Consider the following 22,107-nt stretch of genomic DNA (forward strand, 5'->3'; position numbering starts at 1 on the left):
CTGCCAGAATGGTAGTAGAAGACGCGTTGACTAGTTATGGAGGTCAGCTATCAAAACATTTTTTACTCCAATTATTGGATCTCATATTGGAGAAAAATTACTTCCGATTTGAGAATGACTTTTATTTCCAACTTAGGGGGATTGCCATGGGAAGTTCAGCTGCCCCATGTATAGCGAACTTATTTATGAATAGCTGGGAGAAACAGTATATCTTAAATCCATCAAACCCCTTTAGGTCAAATATTATACAGTATTTCAGATTTATTGATGATTTTTATTTTATTTATAAAGATATGAAGAAGATGGAAGAATTTTGCCTATGGACTAATAGTAGGGATCCTAATGTAAAGTTCACGTGGGAACATGACAAACATGAAATAAATTATTTGGATGTCATTACCTATAAGAATGAGGGAAACTGGGTGGGGGTAAGAACCTACCATAAAGAAACAGATCGTAATTCCTATCTGGATTACAAATCATTTCATCCCAGACATTTACGAGCCAATATACCCTTCAGCCAATTCTTAAGAATTAAAAGAAATTCTTCATCTATGGCAGACTTTGAAAAAGATGGGAGGACCTTAAGTGAACAATTTAAAAGAAGGAACTACCCACAGAAAGTTATTCAGAGTGCCTGGCAAAGAGCAAGGTCAGTGGATAGAGAATCTCTGTTTAAGGCACGTAGAAATTTACAGGACAATAGAATCATATGGGCATTAGACTTTACTCCAAGGGCTAACCATATTAAGAAAATAATTTACAAACATTGGAACCTCATAGAGAGTATAAAGGGGTGTGAATCTAAGCCAAAAATTGGATTTTGGAGGACACAGAATTTGGGAAACAATTTAATTAGGGCAGATATATGTCACACTGAGGATTTTAAACATCTACCAGAGGGTAACTTTAAATGTGGCCGTTGCCAAATATGTAAGTTGTTTCAGGAAGGAAAGGAGTTTAACTTCAAAGACTACAGACATGTAATTCATCACTTTGCTAATTGCCAAACTAAGGGAGTTGTTTATGTTATAGAATGTCCGTGCAAGTTATTGTATGTGGGATGTACATCGAGACCAATTAAGGTACGCATTTTGGAGCACATATCTCGCATTCGCAATGATATTCAGGAAGCTCCCCTTACCCAACATTTTAAGGAATACAAACACCTAGAGAACGATTTTACGGTGACAATTTTAGAAGTTGTCAATAAGAAAGATCGTGAGTCCATACAGGCTAAGCTTTTGCAAAGAGAAGCGTTTTGGATTTTTAGGCTTGAGTCAGCCAAACCTAAAGGGCTAAATAGTGAGCTATTACTAAATTGTTATCTGTAAAGGGTCCTTTCTAGTGGGAGCCTTTAAGAACCAAATGAAGCCTCGAGGCTATTGGAGATTTAAGAGGACTGCCCTAATTAACAGATGCGTGCGAAAGAGTATCCCTGCCTTTACCGGGCCATTTGATTCAAGGGTTTAGGATGCCTTCTTTCAACAATTATGTAAGTGTGAATTACACTTTTTGAAATGTTTATTGGATTATGCTGCTGTTTTGTAGAAAGGCTGATTGAATTTATATCTTATATAGAGCATACGCTCCTGAAGAAGCCAAGCAGGCGCGAAATCTGCTCGCAGCCGGCGTCAGATTGAGCATTTGCTGTTTTTGCTCTACTGCTGCTGACATAATTGCACCTTGATGGGAAGGACGTTATGTGGAAATACACTTTACTGCAGCTATTAACACCTTATTAGGCTGAAGGATCGCTAAGGACTGAATAGTTCAACTCTTACAAGAACGTTAAGTTGAAACATGCCTTTTTACAGCTGTGATAACCCTACCGCGGTGAAGGACTGAGAGAAAAAAATAGAAGACTTCTGCATTAATGTATTGGAATTGGTTTGATGAATGGAGGTATTTGTATAAAGACTGTTAGGTACCCAGAATTAGTTATTTGATAAGGTCTTTTTGTATGACTGTTAAGAATGTACTACTGTCTCCTGTATTTATGAATGGATTTATGGAAGTATTTATGAATTAGTAGCACTTTGCACTTTCAATTGCACTTAATAATTACAAATTTTCTATTAATTGCCAACCTGTTTCCTGTGGGTGTGGTTTCCCTCTGTGTTCGACAGCTTGATACAGGAATGGCCAATTTTGTTTGTCGGGATTGGGTCAGTGGCAGGTGAGGGAATTCTCCCCCTCCCAGTACCGACCCAGTCACGGCCATATCAGCCCTGATTCGGGTTGAAACGGGCCCAAAACGGCCATTTTTGTCCATTTTGGCCCCATTCCCGCTGGGATCAGCAACGGCCAGGATCAGGTCGGGGCCGGGTGGGGGAACCCTCCCCTGCCCAGCACTGACCTGGTTCTGGCTGTTTCAGCCTTGATCCAGGCCCAAACGGGGCTCAAATTGCCATTTTGAGCCATTTTGGGCCTGTTTCAGCCTGTATTGGGCCAAAAGGACCCTGATTGGGCCACTGCCAGGTGGGGGAACACTTCCCCGTCTGGCAGCAGCCAAATCCTGGCTGTTTTGGGCCGATCAAGGGGTGTGGCATATGCTAATGAGTTATGCTAATGATTTCCTGCAGCTCTTTTTCTACAAAATGACCCCTGGTGTGTGTAGTCCCAATGTGGGGCTACACAGAAGCACAAGAATGAACTGCCAGCTACAGTAGATAATACTGGGATAGATGGACCAATAATATGACTCAGTATAAGGCAGCCTCCTATGCTTCTCCTTTACCTCCCATATGCTTTAGTGTCATATTTGCAGTTTTGAATCATACCTTGTCAAAAATCAAAAGAACGAAACGATACCTTGAAGCCCCCACATGTCAACAATCAAAGCATTTTTCTGCAAGTAATTCAAAAAATCATGGGATGTATTCAGGGCTGAAAATTGGATTACTTCTTCTAGCTTTGGATTCACATTTTTCCAGGCAGGCTTTGTGTATAATGAGCGTGGGAGATCATAAACTTTGTATCTAAAAGTGCCAAAGAAACAATAACTCAATTTAAAAAATGAAATTCATTCCAAGAATCAACTGCTAGAAAGTACAGCATACACCAATCATGAAACTGTGACAGCGTTTTAGTGTTAGATTTCCTTCCCAGGGGCAACTGCTGCCTGCCAACAGTAATGCTCAAAGTTCCACTCCAATCCCCACCAGTCCCACATGCACCTTCCCCCATCAAAACCCTCCTTGTATCCATCTCACCTTAACAGAGATGGAGGAAAAATGAATTTTCCAGAGTAACTTTTATATATATATCTGGAAAATTCATTTTTCCTCCATCTCTGTTAAGGTAAGATGGATACATATACATATATGTATATGTATATATGTATATATATATATAAGGGAAAGGATCTCTAAAATGTGGCTGCTTAATACAAAACAAACAAAAAAAGGTTCCTGTACAACAAACAATTGTTTAGAAAAAGGTAGGCACAACTTTTCTTACCATATTCCTTTTGTTCTGGGAATGTGAATACGGGCAGAGTACTTCTTTCAGCATTAAGTAACCACAATCAACATCTATTTATCTGAGATTATAGAGGATTGTTTTGATTGGTGTGCTTTCCAACAGCTTATTATAGATACTAACTGAGGGTTAAATGCATGCCCTGGAATACAGGAGGAAGGGGTGGGATAGAGAGTTGACCTCAGAGAAGAGTGTAGAAGAGGGAAGAGGCTGGCATGATCAGGAAGATTTGGGAAGGGGGGGCAGGTGACACGGATATATGGCAGACTGAGGAGGGGGGCAGAGAAACTTATTTTTACTTATGTACAAGACTTGAGGGGAAAGAAATAGCAGATAAGGGGTGTTTGTGGCAAAAGTAGATAGCTGTAATACCATGCACCAAGCTTTGGGGAGCAAGATAAAGAGGTGAAGTAGGCCTGAAAGAACATTCAATTATATAAAAGAATGAAGTCTCCCCCACCCCAGCTCTCTTTGCCCTGTGCTCTCAGTCCTTAGCATTTGCTGGGAAGTCTGAAAAGGAGAAAGAATAAATAATCCCTTTGACTGCATCCATTTCAGAGCCTTTACTACTGCTTTAGAAGGCAACATATAGCTGCACTACTGGATAACCTTTGGTCAGCAGCAGCCAGGCTGATATCATCAGCTCTACTTCTCTCTGCCACCCTTCATCTCTGAGGGCAAGCCTGTTCACTGCTCTGATAGCCTTCAGCTGACAGAGAAACCAATGCCTTTCTATGGCACTGAAGCTAGTAGAAAGGAGACACTACAAAAAACTCAGGTCTCCATTGACCCTGTGCTGACTACATACACTCAACATGTGCAAGCTCTTATAAGTCAAAAAAATGGTCTGTCCCTTCTTGAAAGCCAGCCCTAATTTCTGGGCAGAACTTCTTTATATATGTATAGATGGCTTTACACGCTCTCTTCCTAGCAGAAGTGCCTGCCCTATGATTTACTACTTCATTGTATGTCTGGGAAGTCCAGTAGACAGCGTTTCCATTGTTTATGGAAACCAACTGCAACGGTAAGGAATCTGTCTTGGTGAAGGAGGGAGGTGAGAATGAAGAGGACAAGGGGAAGGAGGTCCCCAACCCCAGTGGCAGTACTGATGTACAGGAGTTACAAGAGGAGGTGGAGGAAGTCAAGCATGCAGTGATGGAGATCATGGAGAGGCTGCGGGAGCTACTCCAAAATGTCCTGCCTCAAGGAGCCCCGGGCGGCCTACCTCCAGGACCTCCTGACCAGGCTGTGGCCCCTTTAGCCCTGGGGCTGAGACCACCATCGGGCACGGGTGAGTTAGTGGCCCTGGGGGGTCCTGGGTCAGCCCCCTCTGGCCTGGCGGAAGCTCAAAGCATGTTTCAAGGGAGACCCTGAAGAACTGGCCTATTTCTTAGTGCAGGTGGGGAAGTTCCTGTGAGAGTGGGGCCACACATTTCTGAATGACCTCAGCTGCATAAGCTGCATCAGGTCCCAGCTGGCAGGCTCAGCAGCTAAATGGTACATGACCCTTTATGCAGCCCGAGCTCCCGAACTGAGAGGAGTGGAAGCATTTGTACACATGCTCAAAGACCAGTATGAAGACCCTCTGGAGGAAGAGAGGACAAGGACCCATTTGAAATGCCTGAGGTAAGGCAACCGTATGCAGCCAAGTTCTATGAGTATGTGGCCAAGTTGAGGGACTGGACGGAGGGAGTAAAGATTCTTCCAAGCTGGCCTGAATCCAGACCTGGTAGCCAAAGCCCTGGTGCAGGATGATCCGCAAACCCTACTGGGATGGAGTCAATTAGCCTACGAGATCAAGAACCAGGAGCAGGTGGTGAAGCTACTGTGGCTGCAACACCAAGCCAGGCAGTGAAGGAGCCCTGGAGATGTACGACCACAAGGGAAGAGAAGGGGACAGGGCAGCCTTCTCCTCCCCAGTGAAAAGGACCGGAAGATGAGGCAAGGGCCATGCCTGAGATGTGGTGAAGCTGGTCACTTTGCCGCAGAGTGTTCACCAGTGGAATGAGCCCCCCCCTCCGAGCTGGGGTGGAAGCCAAGGAGACTGTTGGAGGGGCAGTTGAAGCCTAAAGCCAGTCAGATCCTGAAGAACGAGATGGGAGCTGCAGCCACCAAGGCGTAGGAGGAGACAGAGGCCTCCAGCGAAGGATCGTCATCAGCCAGGGAGGGAGAGCTGAGACCACCGGTGGGAAATGACAGAGACCTGCTGTAAAAGGCATGAGTCTGCAGGTTGCAGAGCCAAGGAGATCTGAGCTCTGGAAGAGAGTTTATCCTTTATCGCTTAATAGGAGCTGAGAGCTACTACGACATAACTTGTGGAATGAAGATGCCTTTGTTGCAGCATACTTACATGGACATGCAGCAGCTGGAGTGGGAGCTGGCGTCAGTGGACTTCTTAAAGTTCCTCCCATTTACTTTGTTTGCCTCCTGGATGGGAGCTTCAATGCTCTCTGACTTCTACCACAATGTATGGTGGATGCTAGGATGGTGCCTGGTTCTGTGGTCAGCTTTTGCTGACCCTAATTTCTTTGTCTATATTGTTTTTCTTTTTTTGTTTCAATTTAATAGCTTTTCTTCTGTAACTAGTTGGGGAGGGGAGGGGGTGGGGGAAGGGTGAATTTGTTTAATATTAAGACTGCCAATGTCACAGTTAAGAGAGAACATAGCGGGTTCTGTATTGGTTAACCCTAGAAAAGTACCTCTTAAAGATAGATTGGGAGAGGGGTGGGTGGGGAGGGGAGGTTTGTGTTTCTTAAGTTTGGCTCAGATCCAGTTAGAAATTATACAGACCAAGTTAAACTTGTGTGAGTTAACTAAAATGCAGGTTGAAGTTACTTTTATAATATCCAGACATTTTAGAGCAAACTATGGAAGATTGGATTATATGATTGTATTTTTGATGAGAGAAAAAGGGGCATTTGGATTCTATGCAACTCTGGTTCAATGTTATACTGACCAAATGATAACGAAAGTGTTGATTGTTCAAAGACTGTGCATGTTTTCTTTTTCCTTTATGTTCAAAACTGAAGGTGCCATCAGTTTAAATAAACTGTAAAGGTAATGCAATTTAAAATACTTTCAGTCAGCTGAAATATTTATTTTAAATAATAAAATTAAGCTAAAGAAGATATCAGCTGCCCTTATTAAACAAAAACCTTCGATTTTGTTCCTCCAGAAAACACATTTGAACAAATCTACTCAATCAGTATTTAAGACCAGTTGGTTCAACCAAAAATTTCAATCTCCAGAGTCATCAAAATCTAGAGGTGTGGCTATACTGATTTCCAGAGATACAAAATTCATCTTGAAAGACTCTGTGATAGACTCTCACAGTAGATATTTATTTTTGAAAGGTAGTCTAGACCATATAACTATAATGTTGGCTATAATTTATGCTCCTAACCAGAATCAATTGCAATTTATTGAAAGCACCCTAATGCTTTTAACTTCTTTTGCAGAAGGTGAGGTGATTTTGGCTGGCGATTTTAACTTTATCATGGATTATGACTTACATAGGACCCGTAACCACCACTGTCATCAGAAAAAGCAAAAAGGCATCTCAGAGCTAACAGATATAATAACTAAAGCAGGTCTGCAGGACATTTGGTGCCTTCAAAACCCAATGACAAGGGACTATACTTATTTCCCCCCTGTTCATAACATTTATACAAGAATTGATTATATTTTTCTAACCCCTAAGTTATGTAATCAAACTCTAGTATCTGCTATCGGTGAAAAGTTATGGTCTGATCACGCTTGGACGGAATGCACACTCCAATTAGGAACCAAGTTGCAAAGACAAACATTCTGGAAATTAAATAATTTACTTTTATTTAAAAAACAAATATATTCTAAAATTTCTTCAGACATAACACAATATTTTGACCTGAACACAGCCTATGGTGTTCCCCAATCATTAGGGTGGGATGCCATGACAGCCGTCCTCAGAGGAAAAATTATATCAACAGCTTTGTATTATAAAAAACAAAAAGATGAGACCAGAAATGAGATAATTGCTAATATTAAAATTCTAGCAGAGGAGCATAAAAGAACATGCAGCAAACAGGTTTATAAATGGTTTATGTTAGAAAGGAGAGCACTGGAAAGCTTAGAAACAACTCAGATTCAAAAACAACTGTTACATGTTAAGCAAAAGTATTGGGTCCAATCGTCTAAATCTACCAAATTTTTAGTTAGAAGAGTTAAGGAAAAAATTGCATCATGCAATTATGCTCTATAATCATGCTCTATAAAAATTGCATCATGCTCTATAAAAACTACCAAAGATAAAAAAGGGCAATCTTATTCAAAACCTGACAAAATAGCCAAAGTTTTTGTGAAATTCTATCAGGAATTATACACATCTGATTCACCTGACCCAGCTAAGTTTTCCAAATTTTTCTGTAATAAAACTTTAATTGGTAAACTATCCGAAGACCACAAATCAATCATGGATCAACCAATCACGGAATCAGAGGTCAAATTGGTAATTAAAAATTAAAAAATAACCAAGTTCCTGGAAGGGATGGTTTTCCATCAGAGTTTTACAAAGGTTTGCAGATTTGCGTTCGGCCCCACTAGCAGACATATGCAATCATGTGACGAGGTCAGGTCAGATTCCTCCATCCTGCTTGGAAACAGAAATTACCATCATCCCTAAGAAAGGCAAGGATACTATGGACCCCAAATCATATAGACCGATATCCCTTTTGAATCAAGACCAAAAATTTTTTACAACTATTCTAGCAAAGAGGTTAGCTTCGTTTATCACTGAATATATTCACTGCGATCATGCTGGTTTCATGCCCAAAAGAAATCTTTTTGATAATATAAGGAAAACTGTAGATACAATTAACCATTGTAAACTAACTGAATTACCGGCTTTACTTTTATCATTGGATATAGAGAAAGCATTTGATAGGGTAGAGGTATCGTATCTTTTAGGTCGACTTGAACATATAGGTTTGGTGAATACTTCCTAAAAGCTATTAAAGCTCTTTACAATTCTCCTAAAGCCATAGTTAGAACTAATAGTTTATGCTCACCAGAATTTTATATAAATAAAGGCACCAGGCAAGGGTGCCCCCTCTCCCCTATTTTATTTACCCTGGCCATAGAACTCTCCATCCCAATATTAGAGGAATTACAATTGGAAATCGGACCCATAAAATTAGCCTTTTTGCAGACGACCTGGTGCTATATATAACAAACGCTGAGCGCTCGCTACCAGCCATTGAGAAATGCCTAGAAGATTTCAGGGTTGTCTCTGGGTTCTCTGTAAATCCTCTTAAATCAGAATTATACCCCATGAACCTGAACCAAGGAACTATCCTTGACATTAAGGCAAGGCATAAATATAAATGGATTAAAAGCTATTACTTAGGGGTTAAAATACCTTTAATTCTAGATGACATCTGGGCCTTGAATTTTAAAGAACTTTACCTCTCTCTTTCTAGAACCTTAGCCAGTTGGAACAGAGTGACTCTATCTTGGCTGGAAAAGGTTTCCCTAATCAAAACTACATTAATCCCCCAGATTCTATTTCTCTTTCGTGCGCTGCCTATTTCTATTAACTTACATACTTTAGAGAGATTGCAGAAGCTCTTAAATAAATTTATCTGGGCAGGGAAGAAGCCACGGGTCGGATTTACTATCATGAGAGGCCATGATTCTTATGGAAGGCTGGGGTTGCCTGACATTAAACTATATTATGAGGCAACCCAACTAACTTTTTTGGTCCTTAAGCTATATCCCAACTACCATGCTGATTGGAAAAACATAGAGTAGTATTATTCCTCCCCCAAAACGCTACAGGAAATAATTTGGAACACAAAATCTAAGCGTCCAGAAACAACTAAAAACATATCTTATTGGCACCAACACTGGAAACCTGGGATAGGAATAGATCTCTACTAGCTCCTTATATATCTCCTTACTCCTGCTTTATGGGGCAAAAGTGGTTCAAACCAGCTTGCGATAGAGATTCATTTGTAAACTGGAAATCCAAGCACCTGATTCAAATTAGATATAATTGCAAATGGTAAACTTTTATCCAAACAAATGATAGAAATGAGATTGGAATCCAGGCTCCCTTGGTTCCAGTACCTGCAGATTCAACACCTCATAAGTACACCTGAGTTATAAAATTCCTTGAGACGTGAAACAACTCAATTTGAAGAGCTCTTGAAATCTGAGGGCAGTGGTAGTAAAGGCCTTCTTTCAAAGATATACAAAATTATTTTGAAAGCCACAAGGACTAAACCCTATTCATACCAATCAGCCTGGGAAATATATTGCAACACAAAATTTTCAGACGCCCAGTGGCTTAATATCTGGAATTCTTCAATATTTAAGTTCAATTCGATTAGTGTCCATTCTTAGTCTCTTAGGATTCTGACTAGATGGTATATCACTCCGCAAAAAATTAACTATTTCAGTAAATCTAAAACGCCGAAATGTTGGAAAGGCTGCGGAGGTGGGATCATTTATCCATTGTTGGGGGGCTTACAACCTAATAAAAAAATTCTGGTCTGAAGTAATAGAAAATATAAAACAAATCACAGGTTACCTTTTCCCCTCAAACCCTTTATATCCCAGAAGACTAATTGCCTTACTCTTAGTTGCAGCCAAAACCACCATTGCTTCCGTATGGAAAGATTCCAAACCTCCCTCTCTTCAAATATGGTACAATAAAATTTGAGACCATTACCATATGGAGAAAATACCTATCAAATCAAGTGCACAGAAATGGAAAATTTGCAGTCAGACTTTTGGGAACTCTGGTTATCAGTTATTGATCATATGATTACAAAGGACATTAGTCCCACCCAAAAATACCCATTGGATCCTTTTTGATTTTAATTATATGGCTTTAAAGGCCGTTTATTTGAACTCTGTATTGCAGTTTAAAAAAAAAACTCTAGAAATGTAAAAAAAAAAAGTATTGGGCGTGAGGTGGTTATATGACCACGATCCATAAGTTAGGTGGAAGGCAAGTGAGTTATGCTTCCCATGAGAAGGCTGCCAGAAGCGTGTGTGGGATGCCAGATGGGGCCTCAGTCCCCCCTCTCCCAGAGACTGTGTGTTTAACCATCGAGGAGAGGGATAGGATCCCCTGGAATATCAGGATTTGAGTCGAGTTTTCGAGGAGGCGGCAGCAGATGAACTAACCCCCACACACAGACCCACCAATTGTGCAACTGAACTGATTCCAGGACAAAAATTACCTAAGGGGAAACTGTACTTGATGAGCCCGGGGCAAAAAGCGGAGCTGCACAAATTAATTTGCAAAAATCTGGCGAGGGGTTTCATCCATCTGGCGAGCTCCCCCAATGCCGCCCCTGCCCTGTTTCATAAAAAGAAATATGGGGGCCTGAGGCTGTGCAAGGACTACTGAGGGATTAATGTCGTTTCCATGTCTAATGCCTACCCTCTCCTGCTGATCAGAGACCTGTTGAGGGTGGTAGCTCAACGGAAGATCTTCACGAAGCTTGACCTACAGGATGCATACTTCCACATACAGATATGGGAGGAGAATGAGTAGAAAACAGCCTTTAATACCCCTTTGGGGCAATTTGAATATGGGTTATGCCTTTTGGGATCCAAGGGGCTCCAGGGGTCTTTATGAATCTAATCAGTGAAGTTTTACATAAATACCTCTACAAGGGGGTGGTTGTTTATCTAGATGATGTGCTTGTGTATTCCCCGGATGAAACCGATTTTGGACTCAAAATGGAAAAAAGGAACTCTGTTTTATCTCATTCGGTGGAAACACTTTAACCAGAGTCACAAACAGTGGGTCAAAGCAGGGGATGTTAGGGCTAGCAAACTGGTCAATGCTTTTCACAAACATTATCCTGAGAAACTGAGGATTGATTTTGGGGGAGGCAAAACGTCAAGCAGGCCTGCGACCTGCCTGCCATACTCAGTGATGTCTTTTACTTTGGGGGATGGGGGGGGGATAGATGGTTTGTAGTTCTGCTGTTCGCTTGTTATTTTCTCTGCTATTGATACCCTGCACTCAGCTGCCTTATCTATAAGTGTGGAGGTGGATGGAGCTCGAGGCGCCTGGGAACCAGCTGAATTACCTTGGAGCCTTGGTGCTTGCATCTCTTCCCCCCTTCCAGCTTTCCCGCAAGAAAATGCGCGCCAGTACTAATGGACTTCTGCTTGAAAAAGGGGGAGGAGAGAGGAGGGTATAACTAGCCCACTGGCCCTTGTCCTGGTGTTCCTGGCAATTGCCTTGTACTGTGCTCTAATGGTGGTAATCTCTTAATAAAGACCGTTAACTCATCCATCCTGGTCTGATGAAATAAAGTAGTCTAAGAGAATCCCCTGGCAGATCCTGACACATTCTTTGGGTCCTGAATTTTGCTTTGTTTCAGTACTTAGTTTTTTCAGGGAACATGGTAACATCTCCAAAAATATAGGTATTACTCAAGCAGATTTACAACCCAGTCCTAAACCTGTTTACTTGGAGGCAAACCCCACCATTTCAGCAGTGCTAAGTGGTAATCACAGTCACAGGGCACAATTAACAGTTCTCCTAACAAGCTGTATTGGGAAGAATGGGAGATGCCCAAGAAGACAGCTGTGTTCTTTTCAAGTTCCCATTCATTTTCATTGGCACTTCTGTGAGTCTCTGGTTTTGAGCCAAACCAGGTGTGCAGGAAGTCAGACAAAACATAGGTTGATTCTTAACAGTTGATGGCTTCACTGTGGAAGAGAACATAATGACCGCTATGTATCAAGCCATTTAAATTTATGTATCAAACCGTTAGACTCAAGGGCAACAGTAAACTGATCAGCATACACCCAACAAAAGTGGCTGGAGGGGATGTCAGATGTACACAAAATATACATACGTTCTCTTTCAAAACAGCCATGCATAGGTATTGTGTAAGGACTCCCATTTCCTGTGATCTATTAAGCCTTAGAGATTTTCCCCCTTCTCTGAGAAAATTCAGATATCCAAAATAATTTGAAAAAATTATTGTCATTATGGCAAAATCAGAAAATTTGTAAAACTGTTCTGAACTCCAAATATCCAAAATGAAAATATTTTCGCTTAAAACAACAGTACCCAATTTGAATCCCTCTTTGTGCTACTTCTTTAATCCATTTGACTCCAAGACATTGTAAAATGTGAATTTGGAAATCTATCCTTTTCCCCAGCATTTCAAATGGGTCAATAACCATGTCATCCTCTCCAAAGGCTCTATTGAAAAAAGATAAAAATAATGATTAATGATGATAATGGCATTACAACAACAAAGCAAGGCAGCTAGCAATGTAACCATCAAAGCAATTTGGTCAGTTAAGGTTTAAAATCACACATTCAAATGCTATTATGTCCTGAATTTTTATCCCTAACTTCCAAAGGCATTTGAACATAAGAACAGCCTTGCTGCATCAGACCAATGGTCCATCTAGTCCAGCATCCTGTCTAACACAGTGGCCACCAGTTGCTATGGAGGTCCAACAGCAGGACATAGAGGCTGAGGCCTTCCTCTGATATGGCCTCCCGGCACTGGTATGCAGAGATTCAATGCTTCTAAATGTAAAAGTTCCCTTTAGTCACCATGGTTAGTAGCCACTCATAGACCTATCCTCCATTATTTGGGTTGCTAGGCCTTAACAGAACATGCCAATGTTTTAAAAACACTGCTACAGTGACAAAGATGCAGCCACCTTGTCTTATGTCCCCCTCATACTGTGATTTCAGCATAGCAAATAGAAAAGAAAAATGAATGTAGTGGTCAGCAGAGCATCAGCTGCTGCATCTTTTTGCAGTGCCTCAGAGATTACAGACAGGCACAATTTCCAACCTGCCAGCCTTTCCTGAGTTCAAGTTATTGGAAGAGAAGGATTTAATGCTGTCCCTTTCCTCAGGTTTCAGAGGGGGACAAACCAAAGAGTTAGAAAGATAGAGAGATCAGGGCACTCTGTTTACTGTTTGATTGCTCTGACTGTCCCTTGATATGTAGATTGATATTCTCAGGATTTCCTCCTCCTGACTTCCTCCCTCTCACTTCTCTTCTTCCTGGCATTGTTCCAGGCAACACCTCTCTCCTTCTCCTCCCTCCATCTTGGCAGCATGGATGCAGGCCTAGTCCTGCCATCCATGACCATCCTTAGACTAGATAGGTAGGATCTGTCTCTCCTCCTTTCCTATCAGAGTATGGAGTTCCTGCAATAAAGAACTCTTATTTCTTTTCTAAATATAAACCAAATGTATGCTTTTATTATTTTCTCTCCTGCACACACAACAGCCAGCAGAACCAGCTCACAACCACCTATAATCACGCTTCAAACGATAGACTCTGCTAACGGCCCAAACATGGAATCCTTTAATTTTCTGGGGCCTACATAATGATTTATTTATCACAAGTCTTTGTCATTGACATTCATAATAATGGATGTGCTCACCTGCCATTTGGAGAGCATGGAACTATATTGATAAGTAAGATGGCTTCCTCCTTCCCTTCAGAATTAAGGAGTTCTATTTGTTCTTCAAGCTTCATGCAGTAAGCAAGTGACTGGAGCCAGATGTGAGCAGACCCTAAATGAATTACTTCCACAGGATCCCAGAATGGATCAGTTTCATTGTCAACCTGCACATCTTCTCCATCTAAAAAATGCTGATAAAGTTCTTCCATTAAAAATTTCCTATTGATGAACTTAGATTTTGACCACACCCATACCTAGAGAAATGAAGTTGAGTCACTTTCAGAGCAAGTTTAAATATTTCAAAAACCAAACTGAATCCCAAAATTATCAGCTGAGTGTTGCAATATCTTGCACAATACTACTAGGGAAATACAGCTAGTTTGGGGATTTAGTATTGGTCTAAATAAAACTGCGAAAAATAAGACAACAGAAGGGAAGACATCAGATGTGAAGGGAATAGACAAGGTAGCATGAAAGAAAACAATCTGTGAAGTTTGCACAGCAGTCCTCCTGAATACAAAAGAATGCAACTAGAGGTTAGGTCTCCTTACCTGGTTAGTAATATTGTGTGTCACTTTAACTATGATCTCCTTTTGTAAGTCATAACCTCTGGAGTCAGATGATGCTAGGTTTTTCACCTTCAGCTCCAACTTTAGGTCCTGTTAAAGAAAAGTTCCTCAAAACAGTTTTGCTGGAGCAGATTAGAACTCAATTTAGAAAGCCAGAATTTGGAATTTTCCCTTTGTAAATTTGTCTTTCAGCACGACAGGAAGATTAGGGTGTTTTTTTCTGAAGGAAATACAACATTCTGTTTCTCATAGACCTATGAGATGGGCTCTGCTTCAGATTCACGGAACTAACAATCTTGAAACTTCTCATTAATCACCGTCTTACGTGGGATGCAAACATATATAAACTTACCTTCATCAGTTCCACACTCATTTGATTTGCTTCAGCAATCAAAGGCATTAACTTAATGTAGTCATGGAACACAGCAAGGACACTGGGATCTGCTTTGCCATCCTTCTTGTTCCCAGTCCCTTTGAAAAAAGTGATCTATCATCAGTTTTGTATAAAGGGAGTCTTTGTGGTTGTGAGAAAGATGTGTTATTGAAAAGTATGCAGTGTTTTTCTAATTGTCTCAGAAGCAGTGAGTATATAATGACCCCCAGGCTTTGCTAACATTCGTATATTCATTCCAGAGAGGTAGCGATGTTAGATTGCTACAGCAAAAATAAACAGGTGTCTTATGTGTGTTCATGTGGCCTTTGCATGAATCATCTGAAAACTGTGAAAGGTTCTGGATAATCAAATTACTTCCCAGATATGAATCCATTTGTGCAACACCAGCTGTGTGGCAGGAGCTGAACAGAGTACAAAACTGACATCATTACAGTCTGAGGAGCTAAAAAAGGGATCAAGAGTGAAGACAAATCCAACATAGGAACAGTAGGGTTAGAATAGGGGAGATTTGAGTAGTAGGGGAGAAATAAGTCAGGTATCCTTTCAGGAAAACTTTGAGCGGGGAAGTTTGGCAAATAAGGGAAGTGTTATTAATTATATTAGAGACAGTAAAACTTTTACCTCACCATAAAGATAGCATCTTATGCGAGTCAAGTGCTCTTTCATCCCCCTCACCTTTAGAGGGACTTAAAAAAAAATTAGGCCTCCAAAGAGGCCTCCAGGCCAATAGGAACAAAACCTGATCCTTCATACTATAATTGGAGGGGGGGGTCAAATAATGCATATTTTGGAAAATCTACAAGAAATCCAGTGTGGTAAAGTGGATAGCACTGGACGCATACTAGAGAGACCCAAGTTCAATCCCCGCAGCCATTAAATTACTTGTTAAGTCATTCTTTATCAGCCTGACTTACTTCATATAGTACCTGTGAGGATAAAATGGGTGGAGCGGTGTGTTAAGGGAAAGAAACCATATACTGAGATCCCTGGAGGAAGGATGGAATGAAAATATCAACATCACCACAAACACAGTATACAGACCTGCTTTGTCTCCGTCATCCCTTGCTAGCCTTGCCTGTCTCTTCAGATCACAAGGCTGTTTTCCTTTGGTTATGCCATCATGCAAAACACTACATAGCATGCCCAGTCGCCCACACTGTAATAATTCACTCATTTTATCAACAATGTTACAAGCATAGGAACGGTATGGCACATGGGAGGGGTAGGGAAAAAGGACAAAGCAGTCTGGTGAGAACAAGAATGAATGTGCAGGAGTAGTTGCCGTGGAGATATTTAACAATATAGAAGTTTAATTTGAAGTTGAGCATAACAGACCACCATTGTGATGAATAAAGGAAAAGGTGACATGATAGAGAGATGGGCAGAGGCAATCAGAATTTGACTAGAGTAGGAAGATGTGGCTGGAGGGATCCTATATCCCAATGGGTTAGCAGTACCTAATTTATTTTATTTATGTCATTTATAGTCCGCCTTTCTCACTGAGAGACAAGGCAGATTACACAGTGTGAGATTAGTACAGTCAATATCAAGAACATTTCCATAAACAATGCCATAGGGTGAATAGAGACATGTTCACAAAGACATAGCATTAATAGGAATCCAATACAACATAGTGGTGAGGTCTATGGTTCCTAACTCATTAGCGGATCATCTGAGATCACCTACAGAGTCCACACAGTGAATCTTGAAGACAAAAGAAAAGTAGAAGTATTAGAATCTCTACAAAATTATGGACATATGGGTTCCAGTAAGACAAAAGCCCTGACCTTGAACACTGGCACGCAATTTTCCTGATTTGATATTATGCATTATAATTCAGTATAAATATGGAAGCAAATGGCAACACTCTCCTGACTTTATTGCAGCACCCAAAGTATATCACTTACCAAGTTTATCCACACTGAAGCCTTTTGCTGCTGCCAGCTCTGATTGAACAAAGTCATAATCATATCTGCTTAGGTCCTCATTAGTACGATCAGCAGGTGGGCCAATGTACAAATATGCATTATTTGACCCCAAAATAATACGGTCCTGAGGGATTAAGCACAACACACTTGTTGAAAAAATTTCTATTGCACACTTGCTTGCTAAGAATTCTTTTTTCACAATCTAACACACACAGTCAAACTATAGCACAATGGCTAAGAGGCTAAGCTGTAGACCTAGGAAATCCATTTTCAAATCTTACTCTGCTGATTTATTATTAGCAATACGGGGATAATAAACACTGACTTATTTTATAGGGGATTACTGTAAGGATTACCCATCTATAAGTGCTATATACATGGTAAGTATTTTCTCTGAAATATTATTATATGCTTCAGCATCTAAAAGGAGAACAGGATAGGACTGTACATCTTTTAAATATGCAGTGTTCAAGACTATACTACTGATCAACTGATATTTATTAATGTTCTCTGCTACTAGTTTTTTTATGGTTACATGCATTTTAACTGATTTTATTTAACAGTGTGAGTCGCCTTGGATATTTTTTTACTGAACTGTGGGGCAATAAATAAATATGAACACAAAGAACAAACTGTGAGCAAGAAATATAAAGATACTGTGTCAAATGTTGCATATATTCAAATACATGCAACACTGGTGATACAGTAATAATAATAACCATTGTTCCACTTAAATATTTATTTACTAATTTATCATCTGCCAATCTCATTGAGACTTGAATCAGATTACAGAATTATAAAACAATACAGGAAAAACCAGAATAACACATAAAACTGTGTAATAAAACTTGATTAAACAGGGAACAAACAATGCAATGTGAATGGGGGAAGAAAAACTACCCACACATTTCAGATTATTTGCTTTTATACTTGCTGACTTATAACTGAAGGACCCAAAAAAGTTCTCTCCAAGGTTTGCAATTAGAATGCTGAACTCTTGCATTAAAGCAGGCCTACGCAGCGTAAGACTTTCCAGTTGGAATACAGTTCCCTTTGCATGCCTGGCAGTCCATCAGAGGCCTGATAAGCCTCTTGGTGTGCAAAAATAACATGGCTGTCGAGCTCCTGGTAGGCCATATACAAGGACAGGAGAACTGTATCTGGCTTAGTAGCTTGTAAGTTTCATCAATATGTTCTAAAATAAGTTATTTCCTTACAGGTGCAGATATTTCTACCAATTTTTCACAGCCTTCACAATTGTTATCAAACCACAAGATTTTAAATTGAAAATCCTAAAGCCTGATCTGTTTTTAACACTCCATAGGGTGAAAGCAGTGTTGAGGATACAATGTTTGACTTGGACATGGCTTAGATTACTTTTAGTGGCATAAAATTATAACTGTTGCTAATTGCTATACATTGGGATTGCTGTAGTAAATTCTGAATAAACTCACCAGATGTTGCAGTTTAGTTTTCACAACAATGGGGACACCATTAACTATTACTTTACAATTATCTTGAGGAGTTATAGTAACTTTGCCACCAGTGTTTATGATTGTGGCATGCTTATCCAAAATGCTGAAAAAGAACCAAGTAACCAATTCAAAACCATGATAAAGCTTTGATAAAAGGCATTGTTCAACTTTTCTCCTATAGTTAAAATATCTATTTTAATTTTAGTAAATTAAAAGGAAGGAAAAAATAAAATTGTAGATGGCATAAGCAGGGTTGCCAACCTCCAGGTGGTGGCTGGAGACCTCCCAGAATTACAACTGATCTCCAGCCAACAGAGATCAGTTCTCCTGAAGAAAACAGATGCTTTGAAGGATGGACTCTAGGGCATTATACTCTGCTGTGATCTCTCCGTGCTTCCCTGGCCTCCACCCCCAAATCTCCAGGAATTTCCCAACTTGGAGCTAGCAACCATAGGCGTAAGGGTCATAAGAAGGAGGCTCTGACAGGCAGGGTCCACAGCTCAGTGTGGAAAACATATTTTGCATACAGAAGGCCGGATATCTCCACTTAAAGAATTAAAGTGGTAGGACAAAGAAAGGCTTAAGAATCGGCAGAGCTTCCACCTGTTGGAGTAGACAATACTGTGTTAGACAGGCCAATGGTGTGGTGTCAATGCTCATGAAAAATCCTGATGGATGGTGAGCAGATGGGATCTAAGCTCACTTCAGATTCACTTTCAAAAACAGCTGATATCTTGGTGAATGTATGAAGACAGAAGATGATGCAAAACAAACAGAATGAAAGTAATGCAAATCAAACACAAGATATGCCTGGGATATCTTAGTAACAAAGCCACAGTAAGGCACAATGCCAGTGGAGAGTGCCATCTTGTGGAATACCTCTTGTATTCCATCATTCTATTTCTCTCTCAAACCATTATAAGGAAATAACCAAGACCTATAATGCTGCATTCAGACATCACAATAAACTATGGTTTAACAACTGTAGTCTGATTAAACTGATCTATTGTGACAGTTGAATGTTGGCTGCCCAACAAGCATAAATTCTAAACTATTGTTTGTACCTGGTTAATTAGCAGTGGTTGATGCTAACTACGGTTTCTCACACTTGAATCCAGAAATCTTTTTTTGCACTGCCCCTCATAGCCACCCAGATACCAAGTTGGCAATACAGAGCATAGCTGCTCTAGCAGCATTTGGTTATTGCTGACTGTGATGGACTGCACTAAACAGCAGGTTTCGAAAGTGCAGCAAAATCAGAGAGCTGGGAGGGGAAGGGTTAACTATCCCTAGAATGGAAAGCTTCAGTGACAGGCCGCTTCTCTCTTCTCTGATCGATCAGTTAGAACCAATCTGAAGGCAGTCATTTGGTTTTCTGATAGGATTTAGAGTCCGGGAGTCTGGCAAGAAAAAGGCCATTTTCACGTCTCGCCTGCCGCCGGAACATCACGCAAAACACCTGGAAGACAGCATCTTCTTGTGCGAAATTGTGCCAGGAAAATGCAATTTTGCTCAAAACTCCCAGATGACAGCATCTTCCTGGTGCGATTTTGCACAAGAAGATGCTGTATTCCAGGTATTTTGCGCGATGTTCCGGCGGCAGGTAAGACGTGTAAAAGTGGCCAGTCAGCCAGGTTCACCTTTAGAGTGAAAAGAGAAGACTCCTTTGCCTTAACTGTAGTATTACTGTCCTGAGGAAGAATTCTATCTAAGAATTCAAAGTCTGTGTCAGCATAAGCTGAAGTATGCTTTACATAGTCACCAGAGAACTGGGAGTGTGTTTTGGTGAGAGTAATTAGGTAGTGAGTTGAGACTCCCTTTCAAGCCAAAAAGAAGAGGGTTTATATCTTCTGTGGAGAAGAAGATTAATTCTGGCCCAGTTTTTGAAGGGGGTTTGGCCCTGAGGAGGACCCAGGGTCTCTTGTGAAGGGGAAATGGTTTTAACCTACTCAGGAGATAGAAATATTCTCTAGTTTCAAGAACGGAGCAAGTTAGGTGAACAAAAAAGTGACTAACTCCAGAAAACCTGAACTTCATAGGAAACTTCCTGAAGAAACATTGTTGCTGTACTAAATTACTAAGTAAAACACCTCTCACTGCTAAGAACCAAGAATATATGAAATAAGCTTCAAGGATACTATTTTGCCTGTTACACAAAGTGTATTCTGTAATACCAACAAAATTTTACCTCCGCATTTCCATTCCCTGACTAATAAAGCTGTTATTCCTTTTTTAACGTTATACAGTCTCTAGTGCCATTCCCAACAAAAAGGAAGATTACTCCTTGTGAGGCCCCGCCCCGCCCCCAACCGCGCCCTCCTCGTGCTCCGCCGTCCCTTCCTTTGCCTCCAGGGGGAGGGGTGAGTTCCCTCTGCCTCAGACTGGGCTGGGACCGTGGCTGCTCCAGCAGCCTCTGTCTCCAGCCAGCTCTCCGAGAACTTCTCCTTCCCTCTCTCTGTGCCACCTCTCAGTCAGCTACTCCTCCTCGGCGTCATCGGGACCTCCCCCTTTATAGCGGCTCTCCTCCCCGCCTCTGGACCCGTCACCAATCCCTGTGCGTGCCACCTCCACCCTCTGCTCTCCCTCGGTTCCCCCCCCCTCCCTTTGGTCACCGTGCCCGTCCATCCTCCTCCCTCCTCACTTCTTCCTTGTCCCGCCAGCTGTCTCCTCTTCCCCGTTGATGGCTCGCCGGTACTGGCCCTGCGCCAATCCCTGCCCGTGGCTCACACCGGCGAGCCCTCCCAGGAGCCGTCCAGCCAGTCAGGGGATGGCGTGGCTGGCTCTCCGTCCCGCCCCCTCGCCCCGCTGCCGGCCAGGCCCACTCCTGCGCCTCCGACCCGGACGGTGCGGGCGGCCGCCTCGGCGTTTCCTGGGCCGCAGCCCTTCCCCTCGCCAGAGCGGCTTCCCTCGGCGCGGCGGCCGTCCATGCCGGCCCGTGCGGCTCTGCTGACAGGGGCGGCGGCGCGGGTGAGCGCTTCCTTGTTTCGGCCCGGCTCGCCGTGCGCCCCGTCCATGCTCCCCGCAGGTAGGGGGTCCCCGAGGGGTGTTGGGGGTGTGTGGGGGGTGCACGGGATTGGGGAGGGGAGTTCCGTGGGTGGGGAGGGGAGCTTCGCAGGTGGGGGGGGAGCTCCGCGGGCAGCAGGGAGGCCGGCGTGCGCGCCCAGTCCGGGGCAGGAGGAGCCTGCTCCGGACACTCCTACTTTTCCCTGTCAAGTTCCTGGGCTGGGCTAAAAAGTCAAAATTATATCTGTGTGTCAGGGTGGGACAAACAGACTTCTAAAACCCCAAATATTAACATGCTTCTTGGGGCTGCTCAGTCAAAGCAGGGAAACTGAATTTTGGCAGGAAAACATGCTTCACAGTAGGGAGAGTGGGGTGGTCCAGCATACTGATGCTATCTCTGGACATTTTCCCCTCTCTGTGTGCCTCTCTTTCAAGTTACAACACAGTTCATGCATGGGAAAAGAGCACACAAAAATATGATTACTTACCCCAAACCTCTGAGGGTTATTGCATTTGAAGATGACTGACCAACATCAGAAGAACCTGTAGGAAAAAAGTTTCTATTTTAAATCTGAAAGACTGTAAACATAGCTGATAAACACAGATTCTGCTCTTCCCAAGTGCTACTATGTGTTTCCTAGAATCAGCTATGCTGACCCCAATTTACCACAGCCTGTAACCCATGTGATCTGCTAGATCACTGCATGATTTACAGTAATCATAAGCATCAGGTCTATTTATTCAGGATCAGAGGGAAAATGTTATGAAAAGTATGATGGTTGTTGGGGGTTTTCCGGGCTTTATTG

General features: G+C 41.8%; 1 protein-coding gene across 1 annotated transcript in view; it reads right to left on the minus strand.

The window, feature by feature from the left end:
• Positions 1–22,107, minus strand: part of LOC129324781 (kinesin-like protein KIF28) — a 103,107-nt gene that overhangs the window by 17,628 nt on the left and 63,372 nt on the right. Inside the window, exons 12-19 of the mRNA XM_054972180.1 lie at positions 21,790–21,844; positions 18,278–18,401; positions 16,803–16,947; positions 14,854–14,972; positions 14,484–14,591; positions 13,912–14,186; positions 12,566–12,700; positions 2,815–2,981 (exon numbers count right to left, since the gene is read on the minus strand). Of these exons, the coding sequence (XP_054828155.1) occupies positions 2,815–2,981; positions 12,566–12,700; positions 13,912–14,186; positions 14,484–14,591; positions 14,854–14,972; positions 16,803–16,947; positions 18,278–18,401; positions 21,790–21,844 (1,128 nt within the window). The remainder of the gene's footprint in view (positions 1–2,814; positions 2,982–12,565; positions 12,701–13,911; positions 14,187–14,483; positions 14,592–14,853; positions 14,973–16,802; positions 16,948–18,277; positions 18,402–21,789; positions 21,845–22,107) is intronic.

The sequence above is a fragment of the Eublepharis macularius genome, chromosome 1, assembly GCF_028583425.1.
Source record: "Eublepharis macularius isolate TG4126 chromosome 1, MPM_Emac_v1.0, whole genome shotgun sequence".
Taxonomy (NCBI): domain Eukaryota; kingdom Metazoa; phylum Chordata; class Lepidosauria; order Squamata; family Eublepharidae; genus Eublepharis; species Eublepharis macularius.